This window comes from Leptonychotes weddellii, chromosome 2 (genome assembly GCF_054177405.1).
Source record: "Leptonychotes weddellii isolate Sample4059 chromosome 2, ASM5417740v2, whole genome shotgun sequence".
In the NCBI taxonomy this organism is placed as follows: Eukaryota; Metazoa; Chordata; class Mammalia; order Carnivora; family Phocidae; genus Leptonychotes; species Leptonychotes weddellii.
Genome location: NC_138370.1, coordinates 120,103,662 through 120,127,197, shown reverse-complemented (window position 1 = coordinate 120,127,197; position 23,536 = coordinate 120,103,662). Strand labels below are relative to the sequence as shown.

General features: G+C 49.2%; 1 protein-coding gene and 2 long non-coding RNA genes across 6 annotated transcripts; 1 reads left to right on the top strand and 2 right to left on the bottom strand.

Annotated features, from left to right (window-relative positions):
- Nucleotides 1–392: 392 nt before the first annotated feature.
- Nucleotides 393–6,047, bottom strand: LOC145720176 (uncharacterized). The gene is made up of 3 exons (XR_014142970.1): nt 5,612–6,047; nt 4,125–4,267; nt 393–477 (listed from the first exon to the last, which is right to left on the bottom strand). It is a non-coding gene; the product is annotated as an uncharacterized LOC145720176 (long non-coding RNA).
- On the top strand, nt 973–20,444 carry PRDM8 (PR/SET domain 8). 4 transcript variants are annotated; one of them, XM_081812261.1, is made up of 7 exons: nt 973–1,093; nt 12,529–12,779; nt 13,816–13,953; nt 14,677–14,740; nt 16,207–16,427; nt 17,449–17,680; nt 18,068–20,444. In XM_081812261.1, coding segments are annotated over exons 4-7 (2,064 nt in total). In that variant the 5' UTR covers nt 973–1,093; nt 12,529–12,779; nt 13,816–13,953; nt 14,677–14,739; the 3' UTR covers nt 19,678–20,444. The 4 variants fall into 4 exon arrangements, with proteins under 4 accessions (XP_081668387.1, XP_081668386.1, XP_006737484.2 ...); XM_081812260.1 differs by lacking the exon at nt 973–1,093 and adding an exon at nt 1,402–1,740; XM_006737421.3 differs by lacking the exons at nt 973–1,093; nt 12,529–12,779; nt 14,677–14,740 and having other exon boundaries at nt 13,558–13,953.
- LOC115942387 (uncharacterized) lies at nt 9,884–12,533 on the bottom strand. The gene is made up of 2 exons (XR_004076995.2): nt 12,339–12,533; nt 9,884–10,492 (listed from the first exon to the last, which is right to left on the bottom strand). It is a non-coding gene; the product is annotated as an uncharacterized LOC115942387 (long non-coding RNA).
- Nucleotides 20,445–23,536: the final 3,092 nt, after the last annotated feature.

Here is a 23,536-nt window from a genome sequence, read left to right as displayed (position 1 = left end):
TTTACTTCAGATCTCCCGCCACCACCCATACACCCAATCAGCTCCCCTTACAGTAGGCTAAAACCTACAGCTGAGGGCATCTCTGGAGAGTTTGAGCTCCCTGAACAGATCCCTTGGCTCTCTCCCATATTCTCACACCTTTTTCCTTCCTTGAGTTTGCTCCCCTCTCCTATTCAAACTCAGGAAAAGGGAATGTTATTTTTTTAAGTTAAAGATATAAAAACACTGGCAGGATCTGAAATGAAAAGAGGGGGGAGAAACCACACTTCCTACCCCTCCCCCCCAATCTCTCCTTCCCTATGCTAAATGTGCAAGAGCTTTCTTCACCCCATCCCCTTCCTCTTCCACCGTCCACTGGAAACTAGTGTGTTTATCCCCAAGGGTGATATCCTGTCAGTGCCTGTCCCACGTTCTGGCTGAGTAGTTGTCTTAGTGTGTAGGTGTCCAAAAATCCATGCCGTTGGAGAGGAATGTTTCCTGAAGTGGGATGGACAAAGTGGGAGGAAAGGGAAATGAGAAAACCACTTCTGACAGTTAGCGGTGCGAGCACTCGGAGCGTTTGGGCTTCCCACCCCCACCCACCCCACCGACCCCCACCCCAACGCTGCCCAGCTCTCCACACCCAGGCTGGTATAGATGAAGGAATTGCCTAGTAGGACCCTGCGCTTTCACTAGACCTGCCAATCAGAACAGCCCCGAAATTCAGGGGGCTTGACAGGGGCAGGCTTCTGCTTCTCCCCAAGGGCCAAACCCCCGCACACACACTCAAGCACTCGGGCCGCTCCCGCGCTCAGACCCCTGTCCTTTGCCCCCTTTGGGCTGAGCCGCCAGGTCCTTTCCCTTGCATCCGCACCCCGCCCGCTGCCGAGGCTCCAGATGGCGGCTCCTCGCGCTGGGCTCGAGGCCCCCAGACACCGCCCAGCAGCAGCCGGCGGTCGCTCCCTCCCTCCCTCCCAGCTGCTGCGGCAGAGACCGGGATGGACCGCTCTGCGAAGAGGGCAGGCTCGTCCACCGGCTCTGATAGGGGCAGAGCCCGGCAGCCGAGGGGCACGCAGGAGCTGTGCTCACGGGGAAGGAGCCCTGCAGGCCCCAGGTGAGGAAGCCGAGTCGGAGGGTGCAGGGAAAGAAGGGAGAGCCTGACCAGTGTCATAGCGCCCTCACACCCCCCTCACTGTCCCCTGACCTTCCTTCCCGCACCACCTCCCAGTACCCCGAGCAGCAGCTGGGCCGGAGCACCCGCGGGAGCGCGAGGAGCGGCTTCGCAGCCGCCAGGAGGGGGCGCCAGCTCCCCCAAGCTGGGGCTGTAGGGCGGGCTTTGCAGGGGATCCCGCCCGCAGCCCAGTGGGAGGCTGCTTTGGCCGGAAGGGTGCCCCCTTCTGCCAGAGAGCGGTAATGCCCACCAGCTGTGACCACTTCCTTCCCCATTTCTCCTCTCTTCCTACCCCTCTCTCTCATTTCCTATTTGCTTCCCTTTTTTTCTTGCTTGCCAGGTTCCCTTCTTACCCTCCGCCTCCCTCCTTCCATTCTGGAACTTGCCTCTCCTTCCCTCGTCCCTTCACTGGCTCAGGGTTTGTCCGCCCACTGGGGGATGATGGAAGGGGAATGGATCTCAGGCCTAGACTCCGGCTCCTCTCCACAGATGCTTCTCTGAGTGCCCGAGTAAGCAGCCCTGAGACTGGCGGCTCGCGGGGTTGTGCTCATTCTCTTACTGGCCAGGGGCCGGCGACTCTTTATTTGCCGGTGAGTGACGTGACGGATTCGGGAGCAGCGCTTCCCCTGAACAAGTAGTTCGGAATTGATTCCTCTTGGAGGATGCAGGTATTAAGTTCAGAGCCTTGGTACTGAGCCCCTTTCTTCCACCCAAAAGTCGGACCACTCAGGGGCATCTTCCCCTTACACATATCCTAAAAACCAAGTCTGTCTCCCGGGACAGTTCTCACTGCTTTCTCCTCCAAAGCAGTTCTGCTGGGTGCGGGGGGAAAAGGGGTGCGAGGGAGGCACTAAAAGGCCACCGCGCCTGGCGTCGGCGCCCATCTGAGGTCCTCTATAATCCCCCGTGTTCTGGCGCGTGCCCACAGACCCTCTGCTCACCCCTGCGCCGCAGCCCTTGGGCATTAGACCCCCGAGAGCACGCTCTGTAAGCTCCCAGCACAAATCCCCTCAGAAACATTAATCACAACCACCAGTGAATGCAAAATGTGTGCCCATGCCGTGTCTGCTGTTTAATCCCGAATGTAATTCTGGAAAGCAGCATCAGAAAGGGACTTTATTAATCCCTTACACGAACAAATACAATCTCTGACCTACTAGACTTGTTTTCCTGCAATTTCACGAAGATTTAGACTCACTAGAGGAATGTTCAAAGACAGGAAAACTGTGAGAGAAGACTTGTGGTGCATTAATGCAATAATGGGGTGCACTTCAGCCAAAAGGCAAACCTGTTGGGGAGTGGAATCACTGGCCAGGGGTCCTGAAATTCTGCAGGGGCCGCAGCAGAGTGGGGGGGGGGTGAGAGGGGCAAGGGAGAGTGAGCTGGGTGGCAGGCACCTAGCAAGGTTGGGAGCCTGAGAGGAAACCCAGTTCTCTCACCTCTGCAGGTTTGGGACCCAAGTGACCTCATCTCAGGGGATGCCTCCTTATGAAGGCACTAGGAGAAGCAGAGGGGCCCACCCACAGCACGCAGGGGTCAGGGTTTGATCCCCCCCCCAGGCCTGTTCCTCACATTTGAGATTTCACTATCATGTTCAATTAATCATATTTCCCTTCTCCCATTTTGTTCAAAACCATCTTCTAGTCCTTCATAATCATAATTTGCACCATTGCCTTTTATCTGTGATTAAGTAGGAAATCGAAAAAGATAATGGAGGGTCGGGCTAATAAATTAGCGTTAGGGACCGACAGACAGACAGACAGACGGGGCGGTTTGGGTGGGCACTGCCAATCGAGCCTGGTGGGGGCCGCCGCCGGCTGCGCAGGAAGGGGTTGAGAAAAGGCGCTTGGGTGCGCGCTGAGTGGAGCGTCTGCTCTGAAATAACCCCAGTGGGCGCAAGCAAAGACTTCTCACTGTACTAAGTGTAGAGTCTCCTGTGATTTTTAGCTTTTCCTGTTTGAGTCTAGAAAAAAAAAGAGAGGAAAGGAACTCCTATTTCTGTCAAAGAGGCCTCCCTCCTGGCAGATGAACAGATTTAAAGCCGGGTGTTTTTAGGCTGGGGTCTATTTCTTCCGGGGATGGAGAGTTAGATTTACTTTTGCATCCTTTCCTTCCCTCTCCACTTGCCTACTAGTCTGAGGGAGAGTGAGAAGAAGGGGAGAAGGAAGGGAGGGGGGAGAGAGAAAGAAAAAGAGAGATTGAGAGACTCTGTTATTATGATCATATCATAACTCCCTGGCCAAGGAGAAATTTTGTAACACGGAGTCGCTCTCTGCTCTCAGCAGAGGTGCAGGATGGTTCCGTATTCTTTTCTCCCTCCATGAAATCGATCACGCCTCCCAGACGGCTGAAGGAGGGCACTTTGCCACTCTTCACAGCTTTGCCCCAGCCTCTTTAGCTTTCAATTGAAAACCAATTAAAGGTTTCTATAAATCTGTTAGCTCCCCTTTTATCTGGGGACCCCTGATGCATGCGATACTGCCCTTTAGATGCCTCTTCCGTGTTTTGTTTTACAATTGTTGTATCAATATAATGCGGCCTTTCTTCTCCTGTCTCTATAGATACAGATACACAAGGAAAACCAAAGCTATTCAGTCTCCTCATTTGTCCAGCAGCCTAACAGTGGTGCCCTTTCTCTGCTGCTGCTTTCCCTGCTTCGGGAGCAGCAGTTATGGTAGAAGCAGATGGCTACTGATTGGGGGAGCTTTGTGGCTCTAATACTGAATACTTTATGGAAAAGGACTTTATCATGCTTCGCTGGGCAGAGGAACAAGGGGGTGAGATTTATGGCCAGGAAAAATAAATCTTTTCCAAGTTGTGGCTCCTTCTCACCAGTTGTCTCTTTTGCTGGTGGCGGGGGGGGGAAACACCGAGAAATTAGTTTTATTTTATTTTATTCTCTTTTCTGCTAACAGCACTTTTTAGTCAGAGTCTTAGAGGAGAGCAGACTAAGAGCCAGAGGTTTATGGAATACCTTAGGTGACCATTGCTGCATCAGCATTCTCTGCCCTCAGGGAAAAAGCCAGAAGGGTATGGTCTTGAACGCGTCTGGGGCCATGTTTTCCCGGATGTCCCGTTAGTTGCTGGGTAAAACATCATCCTCCATTATCCTATTATCTATAGAGAACAAAAAGGGATGTTAGCGCTCCCATCCGAAAAATCAGAGAAGGTCACTGGTATTGAAGGAGTGGGGCCCTGATGAGGCATATGGTGATGTGGGTATGCTCCTCTACTCTGATAGGGTCTGTGCTGCAAGGATGATTAAGGGATGTCTGTGACTGTCAGTTTTTGGACTCCTAATTGAATTTTCAAGCTTTGGAGAATATAGATTCCAACACTCCACTGAAGGCCCAATTCACCCCAAGATAATTGATCCTTGCATCTTTTCTCTTTTCTTCCCCTCACCTAAGTTTTACTTCTCTTGAGTCAGATATGCCCTACATCTGTTGCAGGAATGAATCCCTTCTCCATATGCAGAGGGCTGCACCCCCTTGCTCCTCCTATTCCCAAAACCTGTTCCCTAGAGCAGTGCCACTCTCTCTTCCATCTCTTCCCTTAGATCTTCCCCTCCCAGGGGCCATGACTAAAGACACAGAAATACTCCCAACATTGGAGCCAGGCACTGGCAGCCAGGCACAGAGACATGGAAGCCAATTCCAATCCTAGGTCCCCCATGCCACTTCAGACAGACTCCTTGTCTCCTTAATATTTGGAATGACATTTTCTAGTAAAGAAACATTTGTTCAGAATCTTTCATGTTCTAAGCTCCTTCTCCCTGCCTTTCCTATTCTTTTACCTTGTCCCTAGAAACTGAAGAGGAAAGGCTAGATAGAAGGAAAGGCATGCAGCTTCCGGAAGTGTCCTCTAACTTTCTGCCACAAGCTAGTTCTTCCCAATTCTGCAGGCACTATCACCCCACATAGCCACGCACACCCTTGTGCATTGTTTCTCTCTGAAGAGGAGAAAAAGCGGAGCAGAAAAACCAGGACTTATAAATTACATTTACCTAGATTTCAAAGTGGCAGGCACTGAGATACCTTAAATAATTAACTGTTTGGGCTCTTACTGTGTGCTAGGCTGAATGCTCTGCCAGGCTTATCGCATTTAATTATGATCCTCCGAGTCAAACACTATTCTCTCTAGTTCACAGATCCCCTTTCTTCACAGAAAACAGAAGCACAGAGAGGCTAACTAACCCAAGCAAGTATCCAGCTGGGATCTGAACCCAGGCTTGCTCTTGCAATATCAATAGCCACTCTATGAGATAAATGTTGTTTTTGCTATTTTACAAATGAGGAAACTAAAGTTCAGAGAGGTTGGGTGATTTGCTCAAAGACCCACAGCTAGTAGATTGCAGATCTGGGGTTCAAACATAAGTGTTTAGGATCCCAAATTCCGGGCTCTTAACCACTGCCTCTCGGATCCTTCACAAGAAAGAGCAATAAGGAGGCCACAACTGACCTCTGAGGCCGGGAACTTGCCTGGGCGGGAGATTTCGCAGAGCTTGAAGCTGTAGGCGTGCGGCGAACACAACGCGTCCGCTCCGGGTTGCGGCTGCGCCGAAAGCCGCGAACAGCCCGGGGAGAAAGCTCAGCCCCGCAGCCCTGGCCGGGAGAGGGACTCCGTCGGCCGTGCGGCCCACAATGCTCCGCGCGCAGCCCGCGTGCAGGCGTCGGGGGCGGGGCCAGAAGATAGCTGGTGTGGAATCACGCTGCTCGAAGTCCCAGCCAGCAGGGCAGCTTCCCGCCGGGTGTGTAGGGGAGGGCCGGAGCCTCCCACTCAGCCCCGGGGCCTCCCGCTGCGGAGCCGCCGCCCTTCGAGGGAGAGGAGGGGCAGCGCGGCTCGGAGGCCCTGAGCCCTGGTTCCCCAGGTTTCTCTGGCCACCCAGACTTTGGCTTTCTGGCCACAGCTCTTGAATTAACCAGCGAGGCATTCACATACTCTTTGTCCTACGTTTGGGGTCGCAGGACCCCAGCCCTTGCTGCCCTGACTAACCGGCGTTTCTAACGTGGCGCCGCTATCAGTTCTACCGGAAGGACTCCCTGGCGGAAGAGGGATAGAAATCTAATCGGCCTCCCGGCACAAAACTGCCTCTTCCGAAATAAAGAGGGGAGGAGGGAATGGGGATTGCGCCTGTGCTTGGAACATTCGGGCCCTTCCTTTGGCAGTAGAAGGGATCCCTGAACACCTGAACAGATTCCTCCCGCCTCCTTTATCATCCAGTACCTCCTTCTGGTTTCCCTAGAAACTTCGAGAAATCCTTTAGCCTTCACTGAGTGGCTTCGAATGCGGGTGCACAATACAATTCCTAAATTTTCTAAAAAGGAAATGAAGGCAATGTCACTAACAGTAGCCATAGCCAGCACTGAAAGAGCTGTTTACTATGTACCAGGCATTGTTCTCTGCACTCGCTAAATATCACCTCACCCCTCACAATGACTTTACGAGGAGAATTTCCTTTACCACTCCCGCTTCTCAGATGAAGGCCTGAAGCACAGACCGGTTAAATTACCTGCCCAACGTCAGGGGCTGGGATTCAAACCCGGGGAGTTTTGTTCCCCTGGTGGAGGTGGGGCCTGAACCTGAGTTGTAGGTCCTTCTTGGGTCAGTTCTCCAGACATCTGAGTCAAGAAGGCTCCCTAATAAAGGCACTGCGACCTCTCTGGGATGTTCAAGGCTGCAATGAAACTAACCCCAGCTCTTGGAAGTAATCCCTTACCATCTGCTCAGGAATTGGCTTTCCAAAACGCGTTCACCCTCGTTCTCAGTCCTCACCGCGACCCGACCCGGGAGGCAGCCCTTTCCAGCCCTAGTTTGCTGAGGAGGAAAGCCAAGGCTGGGCGAGGTCACTGGCAACCCAGCCCGTAAGAGGTGAGAACATAAGCCCATGCCTCTGAAAAGGCTCGGAGGAGACCTACTGCAGGAGGACGTGTGAAGGGGGTGGGGAGGAGGGTGGTGGCAGTGGTAAAAAGAGCATTGCTGCTCCCTCAAGCCCAGCCTTCAGGACGCCCTTCTGCCCGCGGCGCCTAGCAGGAGACAGGAGTTGGCAATAATTCCAGGGAGGCGGCAGGAGGCTGGAGAACGTGGAAAACGTGGTGCTTCTTCCTGCTTAGTCCAGGGCGTATGGGGAGCACACCTAGCACACCGCGTGGCCTCTTCTGGCCCCCACGTTCAGAGTTTGCGCTGACTGCTTCTAAAAGAGACACCCCCAGTGAAGGTGGCAAGTCTTGTTCTTCCCAGGTCCCATCCAGTGTCGGGGCTCTGTACTCTTTAGTGACTCATTCCAAACGTAGTGGGAGTCGTACCTGCCCTTCCCGGTACTGTGGGGGTAGTGACCTCCTGAGTCTCTCTCAGGGAGACCTCGTTAGCCCCACAATGAAGCCCATCTCTGTCATTTGGCCTTCTCTGCACTCTTAGCTCTGTCGCTCAGCTCTTTACTGAGACATCAACACCAGGGACTCCAGACATCAGAAACTATCTGCCTATAGCAGACATAAGAATGGAAACAGCTACACTCTCAGTACATTGACTTCCTCAAGATATTTTCACACATTCAGATGATTCCCACTTGTCTGGAAATATTAACTTCCTAGGGCCCCAGGTAAACTGAGTCTAGAATGTAGATTATGCTCTGAGGCATCTGATCACACATAGAAGGTAGTAGATACTCAGATCATGTGGGAAATATATTCTTTAGAACTCTATTCAGCTTTGCTCCTCCAGGAACAATTGCTCTTCTACAGGACTTCACACAGGCTATTTTCTCAAAACCATCCTACATGAAAACATGCAACAAGGAGCACTGACTACTCTGTGAACATGGAGCCAAGAAAAATGACAGTCCTGGAAGTTTTTTTTTAATTGCTACCCTCAACAGTATTCACTCCCAACCTGCATAAACACGAACACACACACACACACATACACACACACACTAAAGGACCATATCTGATTAGGTATAAAAATTGTTCAGACCTAAACTGAATTTTAGGCCTTCAGGAAATCTCAACATCCAGGTCATATTCAATATGTTTATTTTTCTTGGGCTTTGTGAATAATTTGTTTGATACTTCTGGATATTATTTTTTAAAATATGAATTTTCCTCAGAACTTTAGAGGAGATTATGAATTATATCTTGGTTACCTTTATATTAAATTACCAGAAGACTATCAAGTCAATCTGGGAACTGGTTTTTCAATCAGCAAGTTCAAGAGAACAAGTGTAACTTTCAATCCCCTTACCTGTTATTTCTGACATTTTGTAATGTATATACAGTAGTACTGTTTATAGTAGTCATGCAGTTACTGTTTTTTGTGACAAGTTGATCTTTGAATTCTCTGAGAGACCACTTTTTCAAGTATAATTGAAGAAAGACTTACATTGGTAGTTTTTAAGTGCTTATGAAAATCTACTAAAAGCTATAGGCTTTCCATATGATGCTTGGGGAGACATTCCCTCATCGATGCTAAATTAATATGCCTGGATTAAATCATGAAACACTGGCAGTTCATTTGAATTGAAATCATGAAAGATGGTTTTCACTCAAAGAGTCCAATATGTGGTATGACCAGGGGAACAGTTTAGGTATGAGAGCATAATTTGTGAAGAAATCAAACTATATTTTCAAGGCTCTAACAAAGCAATATGAATCGCTGCTGTTGTGGTTACTGATTGATATCTATTCCCCCAAATCCTTTTCATTTTTTTTTTTCTTTTTTGTCTCCCTTTTCCTTAGAAAAAATCAGATAAATCCTTCAGGAACGTATGCCATGGACAGATTCCAAACTAGAAAGTCCTGGGCATGTGTGCATTCTGCCTAGACACCCCTTCCCAGGAGAGGAATGTGTTATGCTGCTCATCCCCCAGCAGCCCAATTTAAAATCAAAGTCCATACCTCAGAGAACTAGCTGGGATCAGATGCTATGTAATCTTCCTATTATGAATCCAATGTATGTCAATCAGCACCTGTCTTTTTAACTCAGGAATTATACACAGCCTAAAACAGAGAGAAAAAGAGGTGGAACTCAAGTACTATTGAGATAATGTCCCTTCTCCTGGCTGTGTAAAGAAATTTGATGTAGAACCTCTCAACTTAGTGACATTTCCAAGGCCTAGACACAGTCTTCCTAAAATCTGATGCTCTCTCCCATTTGAGACTACTGGACAGCCCTTCATCTCCAGTATCCTGGCCCCACGGGGTGAGGAAGCTCTGAGTGGCTGACTGTGGCCCTGCTTACATTTCCTTCTGTCTACCTTACTCCTCCTGCTGAGACCTATTCAAGGGCTGTGGTGTCTGAGTCTGGGAAGGACATCATCACCCACAGATTTGACAAAACTGGGATATTCCCTGCCAGCTCTCTAGATATTGTATGGGGAATGGTATCAAAGCTGGGAGAATCTAAGGGGTCAGGATGCTGGATATTGGATCTGGTCCACAGGTCACACTCACACAGCTAAGCATGAGGCATTGATTTCAGATTTGTGGTAGTTGTCTTCAATATCTCTTCAGTTTGCTAGCCCTGCTAGAAGTCATACTCAAAAGCCATTAAGCCAGTTAACTACAACTCAGATCCAGGAGAGGAAATGAATTACACAAAGTCCTCAAAGATTATCCAGCTCACAGCTGAACTCCCAAGAGAAGGGTGAGTGGAACTTGAGATCCCTCACAGAGAAGGTTATAAACTTGAGAAAGGTAGGTTATAATCATAATGACAATAGTTGTAGTATAGAAGCAGCATTAAAAACAGCTACCATTTATTGAGAAACAGGAAAAGCTGAAGCAAGAACAATGTGAGTCAGGAGTAATGATCCCTGAACTTGGGAGACTGGAGTCCCTTCTCCCAGGCTACCAAATTATCCATCCTTTGAGAGTCTGGCTATGCCAGGACCAGCCTGGGAAATATTCATTTATCACCTGATGAACCAACTGTAATACTTACGCAAGGAATAGACCCAAACTGAGATTACCATGTACACTTATAAAAAACAAAGTGCCCCCAATCCCTGTAAACTTTTTCCAGCTCAGCAAGTCTGCCTCTTCTTGTCTCTGAGTTATCCCTTAGATAGTTTCTTATTCTCCAAGGTGAGGCTGTGCAATGCAATATCCCACTGTGAAGTTCCATTCTTTACCTCCCCCAACCCTCACAGCCCTGTCCTGAGACCTCCCTATGTGACATTGATAAGCTTAGGAAAAAGTTTCCACACACTGTTTCATTGGCCATCCTCTTGTCTTCCAGTGTATTCTCCCTTTCACCATGAATTGATTTTTTTTTTAACTGGACAACTGAGGCTTTGCTGGTATAGTGCTTTGGAGGTAGGATTAGAGGGGGATGAACCAGGACCTGGAAAGGAAGAGAGAAAGAGAAACAATGTGTTTTCATTCTTAAAGGGTAATAATCCTTCTAAATGAGTTATTCTTAGAGACTTCACTAGCCTCCTTTCACAGAAGCTGAAGGATTTTGGGCCCTACTTCTCTACCCTGGGAGGAAAAAGGACTTTTCCATTCTAATACTCACTAAGAATCAGATTTTCTTTCTTCCCCTTTCTCCACCCTCTCACTTAGTTCATAAAAGGCACCACCTCGGGAATCATTCATTAACCTCTCTCCAGCCTTCTCTTCCAAAACAATACTGCAGTTGTCTACATGTGTATTTTTTACCATAACTGCATGAAGCCTTGCTAAAGGGAGCAAGGTGAACATACCTTCACTCTTCATTGTTATCTCTCTAATCATTTAATTGGAAATAAAATCCCATGGAAAAGTGCTCCAAATATAAACCCATTGTTCCTTGTGAATTAGATACAACTATTGACTGAGATGCATTTTTATAGTACTATTTGAAACTGAATAAATGCCTCAATCCTTCATTTAGTATCAGTGAATTCCAGTAAGTAATAATGCGGAGTGATTTCAAAGTAGTTTATGCACCATTTTATCCCATAAATTTCTAGGGAAATAAAAGTAATTTGTAGATTTTTCTTTACATCCTATTAATAATTGTCATTAAGACCATTTATATTACCAAGCAAAATGTGCATCACTTAAAATACTGGAAAACCCTCAAAGTAGGAATGTCAGGCTTAATCTTACCCATATTTGTTTTTTGTTATAGCAGTCATTCAATACATAAGACAAAGAGTTGGTTGGATTCATAGAATGTTAGAAATTCTTTTATTTGGGGATTTTTGCCTGAAATCAGTAGGGGAAATCTTAAGTAGAGGGCAGAAAAGAGAAACTGAGAGTAAGTATCTGATGGTCAGATTCTCCATACATCTCTCCCTTCGTTGATGTATTGAATCTTAGCTATTTTCTGTCTTGGGATTTGGAAGGTCAAACTCCCCCACCCCCAACTTAAGTATCAGAAGCATTTTTTATTTTATACAAACTGGAGTCTAGGTTTCAGAACTTCAAAGGAGACATAGTCTAAATGTCCTGTATATTTAAGAAAAGAAAGGCCAAGGGAAAGAAAAAATGTGTTCCATTTAGAGTTTAAGGTTATCTAAATGCCCACACTCTGAAGTGGATGCTCTTATATTTACAATATGTAGGAGGATTTTTTTTAAGTGGCTTGAATGGACAGATGACTTTTTCTGGGAAAGGCAAACTTTTCTAAATAACAGCAAAAGAAGACTTTAAGGATTGCTCTGTTCAACAGTTTAATGGAATTAGGGTCATGGGCACTGCCCGTGTTCGCACATGCATAAGAGAAATGATAGGTTAAGGTGAAATAAGCTTTTTCAGTTTAAGAAGCTTTGAAAAGTTAGTAGCTAACCTGGAAATGAAGGGGAAATTCATTTATAGGGATTTTGCAACCCTTCTTTTGCCGAGTCCCGATTTAAACCGAGGCAGCAGCTCCGTCTGATCAGAAAAACTTGGAACTTAGGTGGGGAGGAGGGAGCTAACCAAGGCCGGGTGAAAATGGAGGGAAGGAGGCAGAGAGAGAAGAGAGAGAGAGAGAGAGAAATCAAGAAGAGAACTCACGTAGTGGAAAATTACTCCCACATCTTTATTTCTGCTCAGCAAAATCCTTCCCTGGCCTCCTTGGACTGCGGGCGTGCCCAGGAAGGGCGCTCCTTGCTGCCCCACTGGGTTCCGGAGGGAGGTCTCACAGTCGTGAGCGGCTCAAACCAACACTGTAAGCACCTTTTCCTTTTAAGCTGTTCTTTGCCAACCCCCAAACCACTTACCTTATTTTAACACTGGATAAAAACGAGACTGTCTCCTCCTTAAGTCATGGTTCTGCTCGGTCCACTTCAGCCGGCGACACAATCCGATTTATCCTGAAGCTAACAGATTGTCCTCTTCAAAGTAGCGGTGTTGTGGGTGGGGCTGAGAGAGTGGAGCCGCCTATACACTCAAAGGTCTTTCTTCCCATAGGAGTTGAGAGTTGAAAGGCGAAGAAGAACCCAGAGATCCCCCAGCGAAAATGTGTTGCGGCCCCTGTTGAAGGAGTCAACTTTCAGGCTGTTAAAGTCCTCAAGTCATTAGCATCAGCTGCGGCACTGGAGGGGCAAGCCAGCGCCTCTAAGTGGCTTAGCGCGCAAACGAGGCTCCCGAGACCACCGCGGCAACCCCATCCGCTCTTCCACCACCGGCTGGATGTAAATTGCTCTCCGGAGCCCATCTTGGTAATAATTTTTACTTTGACTACCCCCCTCCGAGGTCTTAGAATACGGGCCGCCCGCAACATGGGACCCCCTCGGGGACTACGAAAAACGCGCCAGGCAGAGAGCGGAAAGGCAGGAACATCTTGAGTCTAGTAACCGGGGTTCTTCCCACCGATCTCCCCTCACCTTTCCCTGCCCAGGTACTCGAGTTCTGGGACCAGATGACCCCAGTAAATCCCCTGCCGTGGTCTGGCGGCGTCCTCGCTCCATCCTCCTCACCCCATCTCTGGGTCCCCGGGAAGACTGAGCCAAGTTCTCACCAAAGCGCATCCTTTCTGAATCTTGCTCGGAAGGGCTTGGTAGGGTGAGCGCTCCAAGAGAGAGCGGGCGCCGGTTTATCACCCTCAGGGAACTAGCTGCGCAAATCAGCGGGGGCTCAATGGCCAGGGAATCTCTAGGGGCTAATCCGCAACCCCCCACCCCTTTACTGAACTCAGACTCCGGAAGTGCGCGCGGGCTCCGTGCGCGCGCTGGGTGGCCAGCTCTCTGCCAGAGGTTCCCCAAGTGCCGAGAGAAACGGAGAAAGGCCCGCTCCAGTTCTTTTGGTACTTCCTTTCCAACCCGAAACTGATTTTTCCCTCCTCACAGTCCCAGAGGGCCGAAGCTAATTTAGGAGGAGGCGGGCCGGGCTGCACTCAGAGAGGCTTTGCCACTTGGGGAAGGTATTCAGGACCTGAGGGGCGCGGGCAGGCCAGAGAGACCGCTGCGAGGCAGGCGGCGCCGAAGGGAGCGCCCAGCCCAGCAAAGAGTTAAAGGGAGGGGACGTGGGCTGTCACGCGTCATTGGGCAGATTATGTGCAGCAAACAAAAAGTGTGTGTCTGCGTGCCAGTCAGTCACTGCATCGGGTCCATCTGTACAACTCTCTCCGCGCGCTCTCGCTGTCTTGCTCTCGCTCTCTCGCTCTCTCCTCTTACTCTCTCCTCATCTCTCTCACCCTATCTCTCCATCTCTCTCTCTCTCTCTTTCTCTCTCTCTCTCTCTCCCCCCCCTCTTTAGGCACAGCCTACCAGACAGCAACACCAACACCTCTTGACATGGAAATGCACTGATACAATAGGCAAAAGAAACCACTCGATTGCATCTCCCGGTTCCAGGTGGCCTTATTTTGGCGATTCGTTCCTGACCTTATTCCTGGTAAGTCTCTGTGCTTAGATGTGGGAGGGGGATGGGGAGGAAAGCAGGTTTGGTAGGGAGAGTGGAAAATTTTGTTGTCCGTCTCGTCATCCACCAGAAGAGAGGGAAACATAATTGTTGAGGGGATCTCTACTGGCAATAAGATTATACAAAGGGAGGAGCGGGTGGGGATCACTTTGCGGGAGAAGCAAGCGACTGGGGAGCGCGCGGCCGCCAGACAATGCCTGCCTACGGAGAGGGCGAGCGGCCGGCGGCAGCGACGCGCTCTCGGCGAGCCCCGCGGGCTCTGGGGAGGATCCCCCGGGCGACGGGAGCTGGGGCCTAGAGCAGGCTGCAGAGCTCGGAAGGGCTGGGTGGCGGAGGCGACCGCACGCCGGCGGGCGAGCCCAAGCTCCCGCCCAGCGGTTATTGTGGCCAGCTCGTGGCGGCCGCCGCGGCGACGCGAACCCCTATTAGCGCGGCGTAGCAAGGATCTTTTCACCGTATTGTTAGGTAGAACTGCATTTTAATGATTGCGTCCCTGCTGTTGCCCGAAGTGACTGGGCGACCTCCCGGCACAATGAAACGCCTGTGTGAAAGAGACTTTTAAAGGGAAGAGAGAAATTGAGGCATAAAACGCTGAATTGAGGAAACTGAAAAGGAGAGAATAGGATTCCGTTGAAAAGGAGATGAGAGATTCTGAAGGTTTTTTTTTTTTTTTAACGTATTTAAATTTTCATTTAGAGATCAGAAAGGCTACCGTGTGTGGGGTAAAAATACCCAGAGACAGATGCTGTAATATAGTAAAGTAAGTTTCTACTTTATGGATATTTCCTCTTATTTCTGTCTGGCAGAAACAGCCCAATACTTGACATTTGGAGGATGTAGCAGAGTGAATGGAAAAAAAGGCTGACCAAAGTTTCATGCTCTGTTAGCTAGAAAGGAAAAAAAAAAAAAAAGAAGCAGCAGCAGCTCTACCTTGTAATCACATTTGCAAGATTAATTGGTTAATAGGCATTAAGATAAAAATGGACATTACTAATATTATTCCATAATGAACAGCTTCTCAGGAAAAGAATTAGGTCTACTCTTTCCTGCTACTTAAATTATACAAAGCGTACATAAATTACTGCCTATGGCGACGTTATTAGGGAAAACCCAACTTGGGGGAATCTTTTAATCAGTCAGAGTTAACAATGCAGTTAGTTCAAAGCCAGTTTAAAATTTAAATACCTGCTTTGTTTTTTTAAAAAAATGACAAGTTTTGTAGGGGTGTCCAGTGGCATAGGAAGGAAAATGTCTTTTTATGATAGCTTAACAGAGCCCTCCAGCAGGGTATTAAACTTTCTAAATTGCTGTGGATTAAACAGTCAGAGAGCCCACAGAGGTCTACCCAAACAGGGTCATATCTGGGGGAGTGAGAATTCACCAGTCACTACACCTGCAGTATTTCAATCAGGGGACACTTCAGGCCTGCCCTGTACCTGCTCACTTCATGAGGCACATGCAACTCAATCCACCCCCTTGTATAACAAGGTAACTGGGATTCACCCTCATCCATAAATAAGCGTGTCGAGAAAAAAATAATTACCTCCGCTTGCTGCTTTTAATTAAAGCCTCGGAGGGACAGTGTTGGATTATGGTAATGAACAGACCTACGTCCCCTCTTGTAGGCTGCAGAGAAAGGTTAGCTGACACAGAATCAGTGGCCCTGACACTCGACTTGAAATCCATTCGCCATGCTCGGCTGTCTCTGCCTGCTCACTAAGGCTGCTCCCCTCTTTGGAAGAAAGAAAAAATCAACTCCTGGGCACCCAGTTCGATACATAAGAAGAGAGGAGAGGAGCTTTCTCCCAAGGATTGGAAGTTTCTTTCAGTCGGGAAAAGTCTATAGGCTAGTAAAAAAAAATACTATTGTTCTCCCCAACTTTATCCCCCAAATCCTGGCCCATCCTCCCCCAAGGTAATGCAAAAAACTGATCTGTCTTTCCTAGCCCTGTTTTCCTTCTCAAAAGCGGTCCACTCTGAGATCCCAAGATTCCAATTATTTTAAAAAGGCGCGGGGTAGGGGGGGAGTACTCCTCAGTTGGCATTTTCAAAATATACCAGATTTAATCTGCCACTGGTTTTATTTTTGAAATCAATGCTATGCAAAAAGTCAAATTCAAGAAAATATGTCTATAGTTGAAATGTTCTGCCTGGATTCATAGAGGGGAAAAGGAGTAAATAAGGAGTAATATAAGTTGTTTCCTTATCCTGTGTATCTGTCACCAGTGATGGAGGATTCAGGCATCCAGCGAGGCATCTGGGATGGAGATGCCAAGGCTGTCCAGCAATGTCTGACAGATATTTTTACCAGTGTTTACACCACCTGCGACATCCCTGAGAATGCTATATTCGGTCCCTGCATCCTGAGCCATACTTCCCTGTATGACAGCATAGCTTTCATAGCTCTCAAGTCCACAGACAAGAGAACAGTCCCCTATATCTTCCGGGTAAGTCTTGGCCAGTGCTGCATCGGGTATGAGGGTAATCCCATGTTGAAAATTGACCAAGGATCATTCTAATGACAAGCTGAGATAGTTTCTGAAGGTAGAAAGTAAAATAATGTGAGACATCCTATTTTACACACCAAAAAAAAAAAAAAGAAGAAGAAGAAAAGAAAAGGAATATTAAACTCAAATTATTGTCAATTGATTTCTGGAATAAATGACAAAATTTTATTTGGAATGCCAGGTATATCTAAATCACTGCCTCAGTTCTGGGCTTTCCTGATGATGAACACAACTTCCTTAACTCTTTCGGAGATTTCAACTAGGGTGGAACCTATTTGCATACTAAGTACTTTCTGTAAGGACTTTTATTGTAAGTATTGGGTGCATTTGTGTTCCAACCTAGGAGGCCTTCTTTTCCTCTAAATGTTACTCTTTCTAGGAAGCTAGCTAGTCCCAGAATTTGTATTTAATGAAAATGTTAATGGCTTGACAAGAAAACATCATTAAATTCATATGTTTGAGTTTCAAGATATAAGTCCTCCCACTTTCTATTCTTTCTTTACAAAGAAAACCTATTAATTGTTTAAGGCAAAATTAGGAAGATGAATGAATGCCACGGAATAGTTTCTAAGATCTAAGCTTGCTTTTTAACTTCCGAAGCAAACAAAATTCCTCACAGTTTTGTAATGTGGGATAATTGAGAAGTGAATTCTCAAGAGGGTAACACTGATTTGAATTGTAAGGAGAAATTCCCCCATTTGATATTCAACCAGTATATGAAAACCACAGCTTAATCTATATGATTGACACAGTGTTTCAAAGGGCAGTTATCTTGCCTGCTGGTTGCAAACACAAAGATGGGTGCCAACTTGGGTCACGGTTAATCTTGATCTCAGATAATTCTTCGGAAAAGAATAACAAAAAGGAAACCGTCCTGGTTCCTCTGGCTTCATTCTCTCACGAGGGTCTCCCTCCCCCCACCCCCACCTTCTTGTATTCTTTCCTTTTTTCTAAACTGTAGGTAGACACCTCAGCGGCAAATGGTTCTTCAGAAGGTCTCATGTGGCTGCGACTTGTCCAGTCAGCCAGAGATAAAGAAGAGCAGAACCTTGAAGCCTATATAAAAAACGGACAGCTGTTTTACCGCTCTCTCCGCAGGATTGCCAAAGACGAGGAATTACTAGTTTGGTATGGGAAAGAATTGACTGAGTTACTCTTGCTCTGCCCCTCTAGATCCCACAGCAAAATGAATGGTACGTTGGCTCGCGACCCGCGACGGGGCCCTTCGCTAGCGGGGGAGACGCAGGGGGAGGCGGGGGCTCACTCTGGCGCACTGGCGCCTTTCCTCCCTTAGGGCGTCTGCTGGGAAACTTCAGAGGTATAGTCCGCAATGCAGCTGGGACCGATAGATGAGAATAAACCGGGGGACATTGGCTTGGTTACTGCACTCCCCTCTGATTTGGAGGGGAAGTTAGATCAGGTCGGACAGGATACTCTTTTCTCAGGCGATGAAGGTGGATTTGTGAAGAGGGTGATGGCAAACTGGTCTGGAGACTATCCTTAGTAATCATGTGGTGTGCGTGTGTGCGCGCGCGCACGTGTGTGTGTGTGTGTGTGTGTGGTGTTTTTTCACTAAGCAGGGTCGTCCCCTTACACATGCCTGGAATGCAGCCAACGTTTCCAGTTTGAGTTCCCCTATGTGGCGCATCTGCGCTTCCGCTGCCCCAAGAGACTTCACAGCGCTGATGCCAGCCCCCAAGAAGAGCAAGGCGGCGGCGTGGGCACCAAGGATCACGGGGGCGGGGGCGGGGGCAAGGACCAGCAGCAGCAGCATCAGCAAGAGGCGCCCTTGGGCCCTGGCCCCAAGTTCGGCAAAGCCGGCCCCATCCACCACTACCCCGCCCCTTCCCCCGAGGGCAGTAACCAGCCTGCGGCTGGCAGCGGCGGCGGCAGCGCCAAGCCCTCCACGGACTTTCACAACCTGGCCCGGGAGCTCGAAAACTCGGGGGGAGGCAACAGCTGCTCCCCGGCCCGGAGCCTCGGTAGCGGCGGCGGCCACCAGGAGGCGGAGCTGAGTCCCGACGGCAACGCCATGGGCGGCGGCAAGGGGAAGAGGAAATTCCCGGAGGAGGCGGCGGAGGGGGGCGGCGGCGTGGGGCTGGCGGGGGGCCGGGGTCGCTTCGCCGAGCGGCCCCTGCCCGCCTCCAAGGAGGACTTGGTGTGCACGCCGCAGCAGTACCGCGCCTCGGGCAGCTACTTCAGCCTGGAAGAGAACGGCCGCCTTTTCGCGCCGCCCAGCCCCGAGACGGGCGAGGCGAAGCGCAGCGCCTTCGTGGAGGTGAAGAAGGCGGCCCGAGCGGCAGGTCTGCAGGAGGACGCGGCCGCCGACGGCGGGGGCGCAGCCGCCGAGGACCAGGACGCGGGCGGCGGCGGCGGCTCCTCCACGCCCGTGGCCGCTTCGCCGGCAGGCGCCGACAAGCTGCTGGCCCCGCGGCCTGGGGGCCCTCTGCCTACCCGGCTGGACGGCGGCAGCCCGGCGCGGGGCAGTGCCTTCACCTCGGTGCCGCAGCTGGGCGGCGCGGGCAGCAACGGCGCGGGCGGCGGCGCGGGCGCGGGGGCCTCCGGCGGCGCGGGCGGCGGCCAGGGTGCCGCCTCGGACGAGCGCAAGAGCGCCTTCTCGCAGCCGGCGCGCTCCTTCTCACAGCTGTCCCCGCTGGTGCTGGGCCAGAAGCTGAGCGCGCTCGAGCCGTGCCACCCCGGCGACGGGGTGGGCCCCACCAGACTCTACCCCTCCGCCACCGACCCTCTGGCCGTGAAGCTGCAGGGGGCCGCGGACCTGAACGGAGGTTGCGGGGCCCTGCCGAGCGGCGGCGGCGGCGGCGGCCTGCCCAAACAGAACCCCTTCCTCTACGCCACCGCCTTCTGGCCCAAGAGCTCCGCGGCGGCTGCGGCGGCGGCGGCGGCGGCGGCCGCGGGGCCCCTGCAGTTACAGCTGCCCTCTGCGCTTACGCTGCTGCCGCCCTCCTTCACCTCGCTGTGTCTGCCCGCGCAGAACTGGTGCGCCAAGTGCAATGCCTCCTTCCGCATGACCTCCGACCTGGTGTACCACATGCGGTCGCATCACAAAAAGGAGTACGCGATGGAGCCCTTGGTGAAGCGGAGGCGGGAGGAGAAACTCAAGTGCCCCATTTGCAATGAGTCCTTCAGGGAGCGCCACCACCTCTCCAGGCACATGACCTCGCATAATTGACACGGAAAGGACCCTAGCTTTCCACGCGCGCACACTCACAGTCAAGCCACCTGCAGGAAAAACACGCGAGGACATCCACCACTTCCTTGTGACCTGAAACGTTGCACCCAGAGACAGAAACACACACTCAAACATACACGTGCCACCTCCAACCTTTTCATTTACATGTTTACCTGTGACCTACATTACACACACACACACACACACACACACACAAGACAAGATGGTGGATTTTTGATTGGGCGGGTTGTTCAAGGGGTTTTCTTTTGAATGCACGCATTTTCACTTTCCAAAAACAAAGGTACATTTTTTAAAATGTCATATATTGCAACATATTGATGCATTTGTCATACATTTCTACTTAAATTATTAAGCACTTACGGTTTAGATGTAATAATTATATGTAAGGGCAAAATTTATTTTAGATATAAAGTAAAGGAGGAGGGTGAGATGCTTTCTGCATTTCTTGATGACAGTTTGTGTTCTTACAAAAATAAATAAAATGAAGAAAAAGGGGTCACCATTCAATTTAAGTTTCCAGGGGGAAGTGCATGTATCATGAAATGATTATGGACTTCAATGAAGAATGTCATCATTATGTAAATATGTATTTCCTTTTAATACAAAGTGTAATTTTGTGCCAGTGAAATGGAGTCTGAATAGTTATGTGTTTCTTTTATCCCTGGAAAGATTTATTAAACTTTATAGATTATCCAGGTATTGTTGGATGCTTTGACAATAAATGACTATTTTCTTCAAAGCAATTATTTGGAAAGTGTTTTTAAGTTTTTTGTTTTTTGGGTTTTTTTTTTTTTGTGGCTAAGGTCTACACTTTGAGTAGATACCATCTATTTTCATTGAGTCTCTGAAAAGAAGAGATAGCAGAAGAGAGTGATAATAAACCCTGTCCCACTTACATTTACTTACTCTAAGCCAACATTGAACCTAAAAGGGAGAAGATAAAGTTTGATTATTGTTTGTAAAACCTTTAGCTGGAAAGTTTTGGGCTTCTTCATCAAAGGACAAATCATTTAGACAAAGATGTCTGCCATGAAGCTAACCTGTCAGTGGGATGTCAGCATTCTTTTCAGCAGCAGGATAATTAGCATCTTCACAAGTGGCCAGAGACAATTTTCAGGCCTTGATCAGAGAAGCCAGATGAAACACCCACTTAAATTCTATGAGTGATGCCCACATGAAGGAGTATCTTGTGCTCTAGAACCCTTCAGCATTCTGTCATTATCCATTAAGAGACCCAATGGGCAGTTTCTTTAGAAACCAAGGTGAAATGACCATGATAGTCTATGTATTGCTGAGCCCAGCCTTCTTTCTAAAGGCTTGAGCAGCTGCAAAGCCTCTGGAAAAAACCCAGTCCTAGAGCATTATGATACAGAAGAACCTGATAATTTTCCTCCCCTTCCTGATCTTCCTCTTATGAAAAGTCTCTCTGAACTTTTCATATACTGACAACAACTCTTAGTTAAGTTGTTCAGCAACCATTAGGTGCAAAACCATAAAAATGATGACCTTTTAGGTCTTAGGGTAGCCTGCACTTAATCTATTCTCTTCAGAGTCATTCTAGAAATGCTACTAACAGACACTACCCTGGCTTATCTATCACAGGAGGTGTTCTTTCCCACTTTGTCCTCCACATCTGGTCAGTCCTCCACTATGTCAGAAGGAGGACATCTGTGAGAAAGTCTGAAATGAGAAACTTGCACAGTCTCATTGAAGACATTCAATGGCTTCCCCTCTAAAAGGATTTGAAAGCCTTGTTAGCTTAAGGTGACTACAGAACAAGTTATGATTAGGGCAGGCAGCAAGTAAAGACCAGGGGTAGGGTAAAGAGATATATCCATTGTGTGACCCCTGTTGGGTGAAAAAGCAGGTTGACTCCCTTATCTAAGGACTTTTCTGTGCCACATTTCTCTGAGGCCTGCTCTCAGTTTTCCTGGGCAACAGTTGAATGATCTGAAATGATCTAATGCCCAGCAAAGTAGAATGAGAACAGTACAAAATTTCAGTTTTAACTGCTCTTCATGACTAATATGACTCTGCATCATCACTGGCAACATTTGATTTAGCTGCATTCTGGTTTTTTCATCTATACAATAAGGGAGATGGGTTCTGCTATCTTTAAACTACTTCCAGCACTGGGGAATTGTTTTTTGCAATGGGTTAATCAGGCCCCAGTAAAATCTAAAGGGAGATGTGTAGAGGAAAGACCAAGATTGGTCATGAAGCAAATCTGATGGCAAGAAGTAAGAAAGATATTTGGTGGCAAATGAAAGATGGGCCTCAAGAGATCCTTAAATCACAATGCTTGAGAGGCTAACTAAATTGTCCATACCTGGAATACTAGTGGATCTCTGGAGCAAAAGTATCTTTAAAACCAGCCAACCAGCCAACAACACAGGTTGCTTGGGCCTAACTTTCCAAAACAAACAAACAAAACCCCATTGTCCAGAATCTCTTCTCCACTAGGTGGCTTCCTTACCTGTTGGGGATTCAGAGATGAACGTAGGTCTAGAAAAAAGGTAAGCAGATGCTCCTTTTTGTAAAGTCTGGAATCATATAGTTTGAAGGGTACGTGGAGATTTCCCTTGTGTTTTCTTTTGTATGGACATTAACTTAATCACACAATCAGGAAGAAAGCCGAATCTTGGCTGAGCTACTGCCCAGGCGATCCAGGTGGGTGTGTTCATGGCAGACACTTTAGGGCTGGGCCCTTGTGCTGATCAATCTGCCCAGAAGACATTTTTGGCGGGAATTAGTAGGGGAAGGGTGCCCAGGGCTGGTTTTGTCTTCAGCCAAAGCAAACTGAGAAATGTTTTATTTTAATGCTGCATTTTCAAGCTTTCGGATGTTTCTTAACTCTCTCCATGTCTGAACTTTCTCAGATGAGACTTTCTAAGATTCCATAACCCCACCCATCTACCCAGCTAACTGAGGTCGCTGGCTGAGGCCGTGGGCATAGATGTCTGCACACAGCTGCGGAGGTAACAAGGTCACAGGGTTACGCAGGCTTGCGGCCGCGTTGGTCAGGTGAAGTCTAAGACAGGTGGCCTGAGCTCACAGCCCTGGAGCCGCGGGTCCTAAAGACTGGGGAAATGGAAAACCAACCGGTTGCTTCTCTAGCATTTGCTGTGTCCCAGTCGGGGCAGAATACCTGGGATTTACCGGGTGTCTAGCGCCTTCGATCTCCAAGCGTGCTCTCAGAGCAGATTCCGAATCCCTCTCCTCATTTGGCTTTGGTCAGTAGGGGTAGGCTAAGGGCGGGGTGTGCGGGTGGGTGGGGAAGGACGGCTGCATTTCCCAGGATCTGTTTGCAGGGTATAGCTTACGCTCACAGGCTGCGCAACTGGAGGGCCCCAGAAGACACGTCTCTGCACCTGTTCGCGGGCGCTGGCGAGAGGAGGCCGAAACCTGACCCTCCCGGGAAACGTTCCCAAGGTCTCGGGCCCGCTCCTCGGCTCTGCGGCCCTCGGGCCCAAAAGTCCCGCGTTTTGCAGTGGCAGTCCCTCGCGGCCAGTTGCAAGCACCGATCTGCTGCGGCCCTGGGCGGGGTGGGGGTGGGGAGACAGGTGTTCCAGGCCGAGCTCGGCATTCCCTTCCTCCCACCGTCGATCTCCGAACCGCGGTGCTCCGCCTGCTTCCCGTCCTCTCTTAAGTTTCCCCTCCCAGCAGCTTCTCCCTGAGGGAGCGTGACTGCGAGCGGGGAAACCTTGGACACCGGGGACCAGTCATACCAGAACCCGCCGGGAAGTGCGTCCCGCCCCTCCCGATTCTGAGGGAAGGAGCCCCAGAGCGGTCTAGCGCGCGGGGCAGAGGGGGATCAGGGGCTTCGCGTCTCTCTGTC

Excerpts from the sequence above, each read along its gene's own strand:
- PRDM8 (XM_081812261.1), top strand. Across the intron at positions 16,428-17,448 it reads CAGTCCCCTATATCTTCCGG|GTAGACACCTCAGCGGCAAA; the intron begins GTAAGTCTTGGC and ends TCTAAACTGTAG. Across the intron at positions 17,681-18,067 it reads ATCCCACAGCAAAATGAATG|GGTCGTCCCCTTACACATGC; the intron begins GTACGTTGGCTC and ends TTCACTAAGCAG.